The 13,989-nt window shown below is 41.1% G+C and overlaps 1 protein-coding gene across 5 annotated transcripts in view; it reads right to left on the bottom strand.

Annotated features, from left to right (window-relative positions):
- Positions 1–13,989, bottom strand: part of atp8a1 (ATPase phospholipid transporting 8A1) — a 124,833-nt gene that overhangs the window by 2,908 nt on the left and 107,936 nt on the right. For 4 of the 5 annotated variants that reach the window (XM_074649290.1, XM_074649287.1, XM_074649289.1 and 1 more), the window contains 3 exons: positions 4,641–4,729; positions 4,184–4,276; positions 2,491–2,582 (listed from right to left, as the gene is read on the bottom strand). In XM_074649290.1, the coding sequence (XP_074505391.1) occupies positions 2,491–2,582; positions 4,184–4,276; positions 4,641–4,729 (274 nt within the window). Of the gene's footprint in view, positions 1–2,490; positions 2,583–4,183; positions 4,277–4,640; positions 4,730–9,690; positions 10,236–13,989 lie in introns of those variants that run through there. The other variant, XM_074649291.1, reaches the window with a different exon arrangement.

Below are 13,989 nucleotides of genomic sequence, written 5' to 3'. Positions count from 1 at the left end.
GGTACAAAAAACAGTTTTGGTCTCTACAGCTAATATCCCCGTTCAGGACAACTATAGGGGAGTGAATTTATATATAACTCACCCCTTTAAATTATATTAAGGCTTAAATTTTGACATAATTGAGGGCGGGGCCAATTTGAGTGACTGCTCTGGCTGCGTCGTCTGGGCCGCCTCAGCTCCATCGATGATCCACCTCTTTGCCCGAACTAGTCTGTGTCCTCACTGCCAAGACGGCGACGGCCGGAGCCACCCATTTTGAACTTCACAACGGCTCCCCAGAAACCCGTGGGTGACGCCACGGAGACTACGTTCATATATTTATACTGACTGTGCATTTGGAGCTCAGAGTAGAGCCGCTGCTCTTTCGCGTCGAAAGGGGTCAGCTGAGGTTTGTTCGGGCATCTGATCACGATGCCTCCTGGACGCCTCCCTTTAAAGGTTATCCGGGCACGGCCAACTGGTAAGAGGAACCCCGGGGTAGACCCAGAACACGCTGGAGAGATTATACATCTTGTCTCACCAGGGAACGTTGCTGGGGAGAGGGACGTCTGGAATACCCTGCTAAACATGCTAAACATGCTGCACCCGTGACACGACCCCGGATAAGCGGAAGATAACAGATGGATGGACGGTAATGCATTTGAGTAACAGAGCTAATATAAGCATCTATTTCTCTCACCTGGCAATATCTGAAAAGCACAGAAGGTTGTTTAACACTTAACCTCTGTTCTAAAGTTATTTCTATAATCATCAAAAACTTGCATGACAAAAAAGATTTTTAACCAATTTCCAAATTTGCAACCGTTTCTGAGTCTGAGTCGCAGCGAGAGAAACAAGTTAAAATTGTTTTTATCTCGTAGCGTACTGGGGCTTGGCAAGGAATTGAATAAGCATATTCCCAAAATGTCAAACTGTTCCTCTAAAATGAATGTGATGAAAATAATACAAATAATACAGTTAAAGGATTTTTAAAAAGTCATCACAGCTCCCCAAAACCAACAGCAGCCCTGTGATCTACCACCTAAACTATCCTAAAGGGTTCCTTTCTGACCTTTGACTCCTGACTCACCTTCAGGTGTCAAATGACTCGGTCACTACCTGGAGGCCAGCGGGGGAAGCTCAAAGGACCCCGCTGAGACGGGTGCATTGTAGGGGGAATAACAGCGCAACATTTCATCATTTCATCTTTATCTCGCTCTACTGAGCTCAACTCAGGACACACGAGGCACACGAGGCACACGAGGGGAAGGACAGGAAGTCAACAACCAAAAGAAAAAGAAGAGAGGGAGAGAGGCGTCTATCAGGGAGCTAGTGGAGGCTGGAGTATTAAAACGGGGTGGGGTTTGAATAATGAAAAAAAAAGGTATCACACAACAACGGTCTCATCCCCACCTATGAGACAAACAAAAAACAAACTGATCAGACAAAAGACAGAACAAAACTGAGAAAAACAAACAGAAAACCAAACCCATGCTCTGAGTGTCAGTGGAAAGCTTCCAATTGTAACACCTGAGTTTTGCTGCTGATACGAAAGCTTTGATACCTGCTATACACTTAGTAGTAGAGAGTAAGTCTTTCTTACTGTATACGCAGAGACGGATCAACATTTAGACATTTTGCAGCTGTCTGTGTTAATTTAATCACTAAAGCTCAATAATTACTGTCAAATAATAACCCTAAGCCTGTCTGTGAACCAGCTGCTGTAATTTGCCTGTGGCTAAAATTACTTTTATTATAAGGGAGGAAGGAAAATACCTTATTGCCAACCTCCAACTGTAACATTAATCCTGTCTGAATGGGGCCTTAGATATGTTTAGTGTTTGATGTTGTCTTATCCTGAACAACCATACAAGAAAATCACACATATTTAAAAAATATAATACAATGGAAAATGAACAAAACTGTGATTTAAATCAGGAAAAATGTAATAAAAGAATAATAAATCAAGATTTTGACAAATTCTTCACTGCCAACTTTCAGTACCTTCTAGTTTTTTTTATACTTTTCAGATGATAAAATAAATCGTGAGATTTGATATCCAGCACTTTCCAAACTGTACTTATTCACGTCTCTAACTCGCCATTAAAATAACTCATCCAACAGTTCTTATGAGCAGTTTGTGAAGGTTAAGAACTGTCAGGGAACTGTGGAGCTGCTCGCAGACACAGTTACTGATGTGTGTTTCCTGCATCTGGTTAACGCGGAGTATTTATGAAGAGAGGTGGGATGAGCAGAGTGTCGCTGCCTCCCCAGGACGAAGGGTGAGACGAAGGTTTTAGAGATACAGCATGCGTCAGAGGGAGAGTAATGACGCTCGATCTTCTCCCCTGATGAGGGAACAGATTTGGAAGCAGATAAATCTTAACGTGGATGAACTTTTTTTTTTGTTTCGTTGGGGTAAGAGTTGACGGACGCCTCCGTCTTGAGGCACATTCCGTAAGAACAGGAAGTAAGAGAGAAAGAAAAAGAAAGAAATATTGTGTAACTTACGGAGCAGGTTCTGCTGCATGGAGTCAGACCGGTACAAACTGACTGTGCTCTTCTTGAAGACGTTCTTCAGGAGCTGGGCTCTCTCCGTCAAACTACACACACACACACAGAGAAACAAGCAGGGTGTTAGCAGCATGCTGAGCACCGCAGGTAGATTTAATGAGCCATACATCAAGCCTGTGTCCAAGCATCTCCAGAGTGGATGGACCTGCCAACTGCTCTACCTGCTGGTACAAACACCATGTAAGGGAGACAAAACTCTGCAGACGCAGGGCGAAGAACAAAGAGTGTGTGGGTGAAAATATTTGAAACAGCATGTTGGCCAGAAGACATTCATGTAACGCCAATAAATGTGTGTACACGAGTCCTCTATGCATGTCTTTATGTACATTTATGGGTCCTCCTACGTGCATATATGCAAAACCCTCCATGCATCTGTGTGTTTGTTTCTGTAAGGAAGTGTGTGTTCGGTGTGTGTGCGCCTGCAGCCTGCTGGGTCCGGGACAGTGGCCAGGCTCTGGGATCATTTTCAGCCAGCAGGAGATCTCACACTGATGTGCTCCATGTTGCTTCCTGCTGCAGGCCTCAGGCCCCAGAGAGCACAGCACTAATACGCTGCTATAATATACGGCTTTAATATAGGAGCTCTAAAAATGAGACATTCACTATTTGGGAGGGGGAAAAAAAAAAAGTGGGAGATCTACTCTTATGACATGATTACTGACATTACAGTCAAACTCCGGCAATTTAGCAGCAATTTGAAGATTTCTCTCTTCCACATAGGAATACTGTTGGCAGCGGAGCAGCAAGTATTTGTGAAATTTTGAGGGATTTGGGAGGTCATGGAGGATTCTTCCTCCCAGTTCAGCTTGAGAATTCATCAGATATGCTTTTTATTTATATATTTATATACTTTTGTGTACCAAAAGAATGATGGCCAAGGCATCAACTCTGTATCCCTGATAGTGTTGGGACATATGATGATATACACAGTGTTTATTATGCCATTTATAACTCAGTAGCTCTGGTATCAGGCGGTTGTGGGGATTGCTGCAAATTGATGAGGAGGACTGTTTATAGCAGTATTGTCCATGTTTGTTTCAGGCATTTCTATATTATTTACTGTCTTATTGTATAAATCTAAACTTTCAGGACGCAGAAACTCATAATTACAATTACTCTGATATGATATGAATGTCTGTGGAGGAGAATATTATTATTATAGTTTCTGTGATCCCTACTTTGTGTGTCTCATGCCTCCAAGATTACAGGCACAAACAAAAATAAATCGCTGCTTGGGAATTAATTCTCGTAAATTGTTAGAGAAAGTCGTATTAACGAAGCTACTTGCTGTCATGCGAGGGTGGACACGTCCACAGTGACGAGCCAAATGAGGACGAGGTGATGTCTTCAGCGTAAGCTTTGATTAACGCTGCTCTTTGAATGTGTTCATCGCTCACGGTACATCATAGCAAACAGGAAACAAAAATACCAAACTGATAATTTATTAGAAAAATATGATTTGAATGAAACTGTTACTACATTAGTCTTATTATTTCACCTTATAGGTTCCATATAAGGAAAATCATTTTTTGGTCCACTTAGAGACAGAACATTACATCAATAAATGTAAAATGTAAGTCTAAAATCTTGGAACAAAGATAAGAGCGGGTGAAGTGATGTGTAACTGTACCTCTTTCCATGCACCACTGCTCCAGGGTCTTTGGATAAAGCCTCGAGCTCCTGCACCTCATCCACCAGGGTTTTGAAACACACCTTCTTCACCCTGTAACCATATTTAAAAACAAAATCATAATGTGACAGACGCTTTAACATGATAGATCGTTCATAGACTGACATTAATATACCCCGTTGACCAATTCAAACTGCTTTAAATACATCAGGAAATAAAACTTCTAGCTTTGCAAATTGCTCCTGACACATTGAATCTGCTGTGGGCTGATGTCAACCAGACACCGACATTTCCCACGGAGTATTCACAGAATGGAAAAGCTCCTTGGAAGTCCGTAACTAAAATTTTGGGGGAAAGGAATTTCTTCGGGAGATAGGAGAGATTCTGGAGGAATTTCCTGTGTGTACGGATGTGTATTGGAGTGATGATGAGCGAGGAGAGCGCAGAGAAGACTCACACTTTGTAGGCCACGTCAAAGACCAGCGAGGTGATTGGGATGAAGACCAGGCCCGTCCAGAAGACCCCCGAAGAGAACATCATCGCCGCCTGTCACACATATAGACACTTACTCTCAGGTCACTGTAGACAATACAGAGTTCAACACCCGATCACATGAAAAGAGGAGCTCTTTAAAAGAAGAAACACCTGATAAAGAACAGCCATTATCATCCTCTGTAGTGCCACATAATTAAAAACATACATGACAAAGGCAGCTCAAAACAAACAGTTATATTGTGGAAATAAAGAGGAGATGGGACCAAATAACTTGCTCAAAGTGGGTTAATCCTCCATGACTAAATTACACCATGTTTTTGTAAGGATCTCCTCCAGCTCTCAGCCCTTCGGGGCGGAGGAAGTACCTGTGAGGTATTTAGACAGCGGTATCTCTTTCACATGAAAACAGTTTAACTGTTTGCTGTGTTGAGAGCTGCTGTCGATATCATCACAGGAGACACAGGGCCGTGATCGGAGGTGCTTTTAATGATTCATTCGATACAACAGCCACCCAGAGTAAGAGGGTGTCGATGGAGCGTAAGAGCTCTAATTATTTAGGTTTAATACTCTATAATACACTATCCAACATCCATTAGCCAGTTAGCCAAGTTGTTGTCAGTGGCTTTAGATGGATTGCAGAGATCTAAAAAAAACACTCACTGGTGAAGTTCATGGCTTTTAATTAATGCACTCTTAACGATTAATTGATTAATTGCCAACTATTAAATTAATCACCAACTATTTTGATAATCTATTAATTGGTTTGAGTCATTTTTAAGTAAAAAAAAGTCAAAATTCTCTGATTCCAGTTTCTTAAATGTGAATATCTTTTGGTTTCTTTACTCCTCTATGACAGTAAACTGAATATCTTTCAGTTGTGGACAAAACAAGACATTTTGAGGACGTCATCTTGGGCTTTGGGAAACACTGATCGACATTCATTTCACCATTTTCTGACATTTTATAGACCATACAACTATATTAAATAAAATAAGATAATCAACAGATTAATCGACAATGAAAATAATCGTTAGTTGCTGCTCTTAGTTTAGTGTTTTGTTTGTGATTGCAATGAATAACAATTCTGAATACTCTAGCTTTTCCAAAAAACAAAAATGTAAAACATCTAGAACCAAATGCCATAACTTAACCCTTTAACCAACGGTTGTTAAATTACCCACAAGACCCCTGTGGGTCTTTGTTGACTTAAGATTAATCCATTAGTCAAGCAACAGAAAAATAATCTGCAACTATTTTGAAAGCTGAGTAATTATGTAGGTCATTTTTAAGTAAAAATGTGAAATATTCTCTGGTTTCAGTGAGGATTTGCTGCTTTTCTCTGTCCAACAAGAAAATAAACTGAATATCTTTAAGTGTTGAGTGGAAAATAACAAGCAATTTAATGACACCAGCATCGGCTTTAGGATATTATGATCATTTTACGCTAGCAGCATGACTCTAGAGAGATTGGTAATATCGGTCCATCACTTTGGATTCAGATGAAAGTATAGACATCAATGTACCCCCAGAATTAATTGTAATAGCAATGTGTCCAGTACTTTGGTTTATCACCAGATACCTGCAAAACTAATTCTCATCAGCCTCCGCTGTACTTTGTGTTTAGTGGTTAACATCAGCATGATTAGCATAGTTAGCATTGTCATTGCAAGCATGATAGCATGCTAATGTTAGCATGTAGGTCCATTATGCCCCAGTAAAGCCTCACAGAGCCGCCAGCATGGCTGTAGACTCTCAGTCTTGTTCACTGTTTTCTGACATTTATAGATCAAACGATCAATCAAGAGATTACTTTACAGATTAATCAATAATGAAAAGAATTGTTAGTTGCAGCCCTAAACTTTCAAATGAAATATGGAACTAAAGACGTTGCCAACTTTACTACTCTGTAATCATTATGTCAGGTGGGAGGTTGACTGTTAAAGATGCACCTCAGCCCAAAAATGCTATAATATTAAGATTTTCTTGATAATTTTCTTTATCGGCAATATATCATTTTTATTGTCAGCAAAGTTGAATAAAAGTTCACAGACAGAGATGATTTTCTTTGCTGTCACGCAACATCCCCTGTATTATAAACAATGAGCTGATGTTTCATTTTTAACGCACATTGAGCTCATGAGCAAAATAAATCTACACATGAGACAGCTGTGATCTTCACTGAGACTCATTTATCTTCGCTGGAAGAAAAACACATTTGGAGGTGATCCAAAACAAGTCGGGCATTTAAAGAAGCCGCTTCTCCTCCTCGTGCTCCGTCATTTGTAGGAAAAATATGCTTCATTAGTAGCAGACAGCCGCCTGTGATGATTTAAATTAAAAATCACAAAGCGGTGGCCGTGTCAGGAGGTTGTTTTGGGTGCAGAGACGGCGGATCGTCTTGTGGGGGGTGAAACGCTGTTTGCTTTGGCCCGCTGCACTGAAACTATCTGTCATTACACGTCCAAGTAAAAAACTCGCAAACTCGCGCTCCTTGCATTGTAATGTGCCACTTGTTTAAACTGCTGGGGCCCCTTGACAGTGTCCTTCCTGTAATGTGACACAGGCAGGGCCCTTAGGATGCACACACACACACACACACACACACACACACACACACACACACACACACACACACACACAGATCAGTGTCAAAACTATCAAAGCGCTCAGGTTTGCTCAAATTAGCTAATTTGTTCGCTATTACCTGCAAATTGACTTTGATGTCTGACCAAACACTGGGGGAAGAGGAAATCCCAAATGACAGGAAATCAAAAATGTCTTTTTCCAACAGTTTGAGATGGGTCTCGGATGAATAGAGCTTTTCTGTGTCGCCCGGGAGGCTGAAAGCGTACGAGATGAGGGAAAATTGCATCGAAGCACGGGATATTTTCATGTCAATTTTTTTAAATCAAGCAGCCCTGGTGGAAACATTTACTGTTTTTTCATGCCAGTCAGTTTAATTATTTTCGTTTTCATCCAGTGTATCATGCATTTTAATGGGAGCGTTTAAGCTGTCTTGAGAGTCTTTTGAAAATAAACCAGGGATGTATACTCAGCATATTAAATCAAAGTCAAAAGAGCTAAAAAAATAAACCATCTTTCACAAGATCAATCTATAAACTATATTTATATCGCCGTACATACCTCTGGGCCACAAGTGATGTATGTATAGGACTTCAAATCTCCGGTTTATCATAAAATTAAAAAATGCAGTACAATTACTCATTATAAATTACAGAAACCATGAGACAGTAATGAAAACTAGACTTAAATAAACTGCTTTAATTCACTGTAAGTTCTTCAATTTGACGTCAACGCTTCTAAATCCAAATAAATCGGACCAATTGCAATCAACAAATGTTTGTCTTCAAGCATCTGGACAGGCTCCGTGACTGAGAGCGGGGCCAGCAGTGTTGGTGGATGCGAGCGATGCCTCATACCAGGGGGGCCCTGGGAGCTGGACGGGGTGAGAGAGGTCCGAGGAGAGCGGCTGTATTTTTAGGACAAACTAATAAACTTGTCTGGCTGGACAGACAGTAGTGTCCGCTGGCGTGGAGGGGTGTGTTTTCACAGGCCAGTGACCCCCTCATGGCCACAAACAAACACACACAGACAGACCAGACACACGACTAGACAGGCTAGTAGAGCCCAGACTAGCATTCATATGTGCACACGCAAAATGCCAGCTACCTTATGTACTGCTGCAAGATGAAGGTTTCTTAGTATTTCTACTCCTTTCCAAATGGTGGGCAGTATTTGAGGATGATGTGGTGGTGAAGAGGTTAGAGAGGTGGGTGTCCTGGTACCCTAAGCATTTTGGCTGTCGCCATCTTGTTTTTTTGCAACCAGAAGTGACACGAGAGGGTGGAGCTAAGTGCAACCTAACGCTGAATAAGACATTTTTAGGCGACCAAAAGGTTACAATTAACTTTTATGAAGTGAAAACACACTGTGAAAGGGTTAAAGTTGTAAGATGAAAACGCGGACAACTCCCAGACCCGACAACGCCGTGGTATCAACCTGTCAATCACAAGGTAGCCACGCCCTAAAGCATCCCCTGCTTTATGGTCTATTTGACTCTAAATGTGACCATAATTTACTAAATGAACATCATGCTGTATTGAAGAAGACTTGAAACTAGCGATTGAGACCATAAACTCATGTTTACAATGTTTACTGAGGTAATAAATCAAATGAGAAGTAGGATCATTTTCTCATAGACTTCTATACAATCAGACTTCTTTTTGCAACCAGAGGAGTCGCCCCCTGCTGGCTGTTAGGAAGAATGCAAGTTTAAGGCACTTCAGCATTGGCTTCACTTTTCAGACCCGGAGATTGCCCACTGTATACAACTCTCTCTCCCCATCTATTCTGTCTATTTCTACACTTTCAACCACCAAATAAAGTTAAATATATATATATAAAACAAAGAGAGGTGGATTTCTGACTAAACGGTTAACCCTTCAATTCCTGGATAAATCCAGTTTGAGAAATGCTGTTGACCAAACTACTTAACCCCCAACAGCTCTAGTGAAGCTGCTCTGTGTCCAACACACCAGACTATGGTTGTACTTCGCTGTTTCTAGGTACAGCACCTGTGTGAGTATGAAACAGGGCTTTCTTGGGGGGAAACATCTGCTCTTTTCAAATAAATGTTTAAAACAGAACAGCAAAGAAACAACTTTGTTGAAATATCCTTAAACTTTGGAAAATGTATGGAAGGACATCAAGAAAACCAGACCAAGTGTTTTATGCTTCCTTGTCCAGGAAGACTTGAGCAGGGAATCTGACACCTGGCTGACCATGTTTAAGAAAGCCTGAATTCTCAGCAGTTTGAATTATGTTAATGTCTACCATTGTAACGGTAAATGTAAATCAACTACTTCACTATTCACCCCACAGGTCTACAGTATGCTCTGTGTCCAGCAAACAAGATTTAAGAAAACTCTAGCAGCTGTACGACGTCCCAGATCTGCTAATATTCAGACACAAGCTTCCTGAATGCACAGAGCTTCTTTGTACAACACTTTTTATTTGGTATACTGAGAGGAGAAAGGTTAGACTGGTTGAATCCTGTCTCAGACTTTACTTTGGTCCATGTTGATTATCCAATTGGCTGAATTCAGCTGGATTAACCAAACAGCACTGTACATGCCGGCTTCAAGGAGAGGAGGGAAATTGAAGATGAAATTAAACATTTGGCCAAATGGGGCTCCTATCCTCAACAGACTTTCTTGTGAATACAAAGTTTAAACTTCTCATGGAGAAATTGGTAGCAAACATAGACCAGTATAGAAGAACCAGACAGAAAAGAGCATGCTCAGTCAAAGAAAGAGCATGAAAAGAAGAAAAAAATGACCAAGAAAGCAAATAAAAGGCAGCCTTGCTTTGACAAGGCAAATCTATAAATTCCCCTCATGTCATCAGCAGAGACAAATCAGCCAATAACCACCCCTAAAGAGGTCAATGTGTAAAGCAAACAATGTTTCTCTCAGCTGGGTCCTTCATCCACTCCATGCTCTCTGTGTGTCGCCCAACAAAGACAGCAAGACGTCGACTAGGAAAACAGAGAAAAGAAATTCCTACATAAACACTTGTAACTCAGCAGTCTCACAGCCACGACTACACACACGTGATTTACAGTGTTGATTCAAACGGTTCTTCTCACTGATACTGTACCCCACGGTTAGTTATTACACCAACCATGTGTTGTGGTGTTTATCAATCATTAACCGAAGGGAGGACGAGCAGATCTGGGTACAAGAGTTTAACAAAACCTCCTGTACGCTCATGAGTCTTAAAGGAGGATCGACAGGATTACACAAGAACCACTGAGGGACTAAGTCAACAGCAGAGATGTGCAGGGGTCAGTAATCACATCACTGGGTCTTTCAAAAGTTAAATATCAGGAACTTTTTTGTTCCCTAGAAGAAGAATAGTACTGCTAGCAAAAGGTGCAAAAATTTCATAATTCACTATCCCAGTTTTTAGAAATTTTATTTGAAAGACTACGAGGAGAGAATCTATCACTAGCAGTGTTTTTCCGGTGTTGGGGAATTTTGTTTTCAAATCAATCTGCCCTTTCAGGTACGCTGCAAACAACAATAATCAAACTAGACTGAAAACTAAAGATGTCTTAATCTTAACTTTGATGGATCACTTGTCTTAAGCAAGTTTCAAGTTTCTCTTTAAGTTGGTTTCCAAAACAGTACCTGCCTGCCTGGAGGGTTATAAACACACACACACACACACACACACACAAAAACATGGACTAAAACACTTGTGCAATACGAAAGCAGTAAATGATGCATGACGCTTTTTAAATTTGTGGCTTCATGACAAATTACAGAACCTGAGGACCTAATCATTTTGCAACTTACCCCCTTTACTTATCCATGTTTCATGTAGAAAATTATTCAGATAAATGAAATCTATGTTTCACTCAAATTTACTGACATAAATCGACCAAACTGAAAATATCAAACTGAAGCTCCGAAATGTTATCAACGCTCTCATAAGTAATTGTCACTTCTTTCATTCTCGACTCAAAATAATACCAGAAGGACACTCGGAGAGCGCAGACCTCTGCCAAGGCCATGCCCCCTCTCGCAATGTTGACGAACGTGAAAAAAGGAATTTGTGTAAAGAAAAGAGACCTTCAACAAAGTGGCTGATGGATGAGTTAAGAAACAGGAGATCTATTTTGAAAGGAGGCTCACAGTCATGGCCAGTTTGTATATTTGTATGTATTATATATATATATTTATGCCTCCATCAAACAGTCAAGTTACAGTTTGCATTCATGTCTGTCCAAATGTCATCACTTCATCATTTCATCCTGTTAGACATTTGTGTGAAATTGTCATAATTAGCATATTAATTATTGAGTTATGGCTAAAAATGTGTTTTGTGAGGTCACAGTGACTTTTGACCTCTGACTACCAAAATCTAATCAGTTCATCCTTGAGTCCAAGTGGATGTTTGTGCCAAATTTGAAGAAATTCAAAGGCGTTCCTGAGATATCGCCTTCACGAGAATGGGACGGACGGACAACCCGAAAACATAATATAACTGTCACCGGTCCGGAGGCATACAAACACACTAAACTTGTATAACTCAACTGTAGCTAAAGAAAATAAATCTGCCCTTTAATATAAACCACTCTGTCAAAATGCCTGTAAACAGAAACTAATAATTTGATCCGTTTCTCTAGAAATTGTCTTCATTCCTGCTCTTAATCTCATCAATATCTCACAGACTGGCAGAGATAGCCCAGAGTGTATTCCTGGCACGCTACACATCAACAAACTTCTTGGTAAAACGATTCCTATCTGAGAAAGTGTTTCTTATCGCTGAGAAGAAACTGCCAAAAGAATCTGATCTGCACACTCGCCGGGTGTAAAATTCACGTGCTGATGACAAGTATACTCGAGTCTGAGCGAGAGCTGCAGCTCGAAGCAGAAATTGGAAAATAGCAAAAAGGTGTGTGTGAGAAGCGAAGCGAGAGAAGGGATAAAGTGAGCAGGAGACAGCTGTGTTGATAGCAGAGGCAAGTCAGCAGACAGCAGGTCAGTGTGACAGAGCCTATACGAGAGACATCTCCTGAGGTGAAGCTAAGCCGCTTAGTGTGGCAGATTACACAGCCTGAACAGAATAATCTCACATTTTCTTTTGATATCTGTGTCAGACTTTTATGAGGAGCAAACGGGATGAGCCGGTACCTGTGAAAGGCATACTGGCCTGTTTCAGTGTGTTTTTTGTGGAGGCGATCCCGCACCTGTCTTGTCAATCGTCCAAAGAATATTCAGCGTGACATTGATGAATGCGTTCACGTGAAGCCGAGCGCTGCTTAACGTCTCCTGTTAAAGGCGGTGAGCCGGGTAGTGAGTGAGAGCAGAAACAGGAGGAGAAAGGAGTTCTGGTGTCTGTTATGTTGTTGGCCCTCAGGCAGGTTTTTCGACTGGCAGGGTGGAAGGTGGGAGGTGGGGGGGAACAGAAAGAGAACAAAGAGGAAAAAGCTGATGCAAAAAGTAAAAGAGAAGGAGCAAAAGAAAAATAGATGGAAGGACAGAGAGAGAGAGAGCGTGAAGAAATATTTGAAGATTCAAGTACACGTCGAGGAGGCCGTGGTGAAATATGTGAGGCTGCGTCAGGGTTGGGAATAATCCTCAGAGGCTACAAGGTCTCTGATGCCTTCTCGGGTTTCGGAGAGATGCGTTCCCTGTTTGATGATGTGCTGGCATCCCTGAGTTGGGGCAGGGGCGTAGGGTTACCAACTACCCACAGGACACCATTACCGTCTTCAGTCAAGTGCTGCAGGGCGTGGATGAAAGCACAAGGCTTCACGGACAGGGGAGAGAGTGAAGCTAATATACCCATCACTGCTGTGTGTGTGTAGTTAGTTCTGTTATTTACTGTGTCATTCACATACAAGTGCCCAGTTTGGAAACTTTCTCTTACATCATGAAAATAGTTCACTAAAATATGTTTATGGAAGCATTTGAGGCGAGAAATAAGGCATGCAGTTGCTGAATCTGTCTTCGTTTTGATCGACGACGGTCAGTTAAAACATTTTTCGGGAGTTTCCAGAGGCGGCGAGTCGCCATTCGCTAAGGTTTATAGGATGAGTACTTCTTTCGCTCTTAAGATAACTATGTACACAGTCTTGTACGTTTGCCTTTTTTTCCCATTTTCCAATTTTTTTGTTGCTCCGAATCAAATATTGTATGGTCAGGATTTATTTTGTAGTCGGTTGGCTCGGTTCCATGCTTAAAATAAAACTTATATAAGGAATTTCTGAAACGTTAGTGGAGTATATGAATGAATGGGAATTTCACTTCTGGAACTGGAGCCGTCCAAAAAGTGGTCTGTCACTGTTGAGCTCTATGGTAAATATGAAGCCACAGCCAGCAGCTGGTTATCTTAGCTTAGCGTAGCTTAGCTTAGCGACTTGAAACAGGGGGGAACAACTAGCCTGGCTCTGTCCAAAGGCAACAATATCTGCCTACCAGCACCTCTAAACCTCATTAATTAACTCTGTCCAAAGGCAGATATTGTTGCCTTTGGACAGAGCCAGAGCTTGTCTTTTAAAAAGCACTCCATCTTCAATCTCACTTAAATCACAACAAGAGAAGCCTTTTTCTGTCTGTTTCTATAGCTAATGCTATAGTACCTGATAATCACTGTGCACACAGACATTTTTTTTTACTATTTTTACTTTAGTTAAACAGAGACAATATGTTCTTAATTTCGGTTTGTACCAACAAACGTCTTCCCTTTTACATAAGGATCAATTTGCATTGAACATTGTG

The sequence above is a fragment of the Sebastes fasciatus genome, chromosome 10 (genome assembly GCF_043250625.1).
Source record: "Sebastes fasciatus isolate fSebFas1 chromosome 10, fSebFas1.pri, whole genome shotgun sequence".
NCBI lineage: Eukaryota > Metazoa > Chordata > Actinopteri > Perciformes > Sebastidae > Sebastes > Sebastes fasciatus.
Note: the sequence above shows the minus strand (reverse complement) of the source record. Positions and strands in the feature narration are given on the sequence as shown.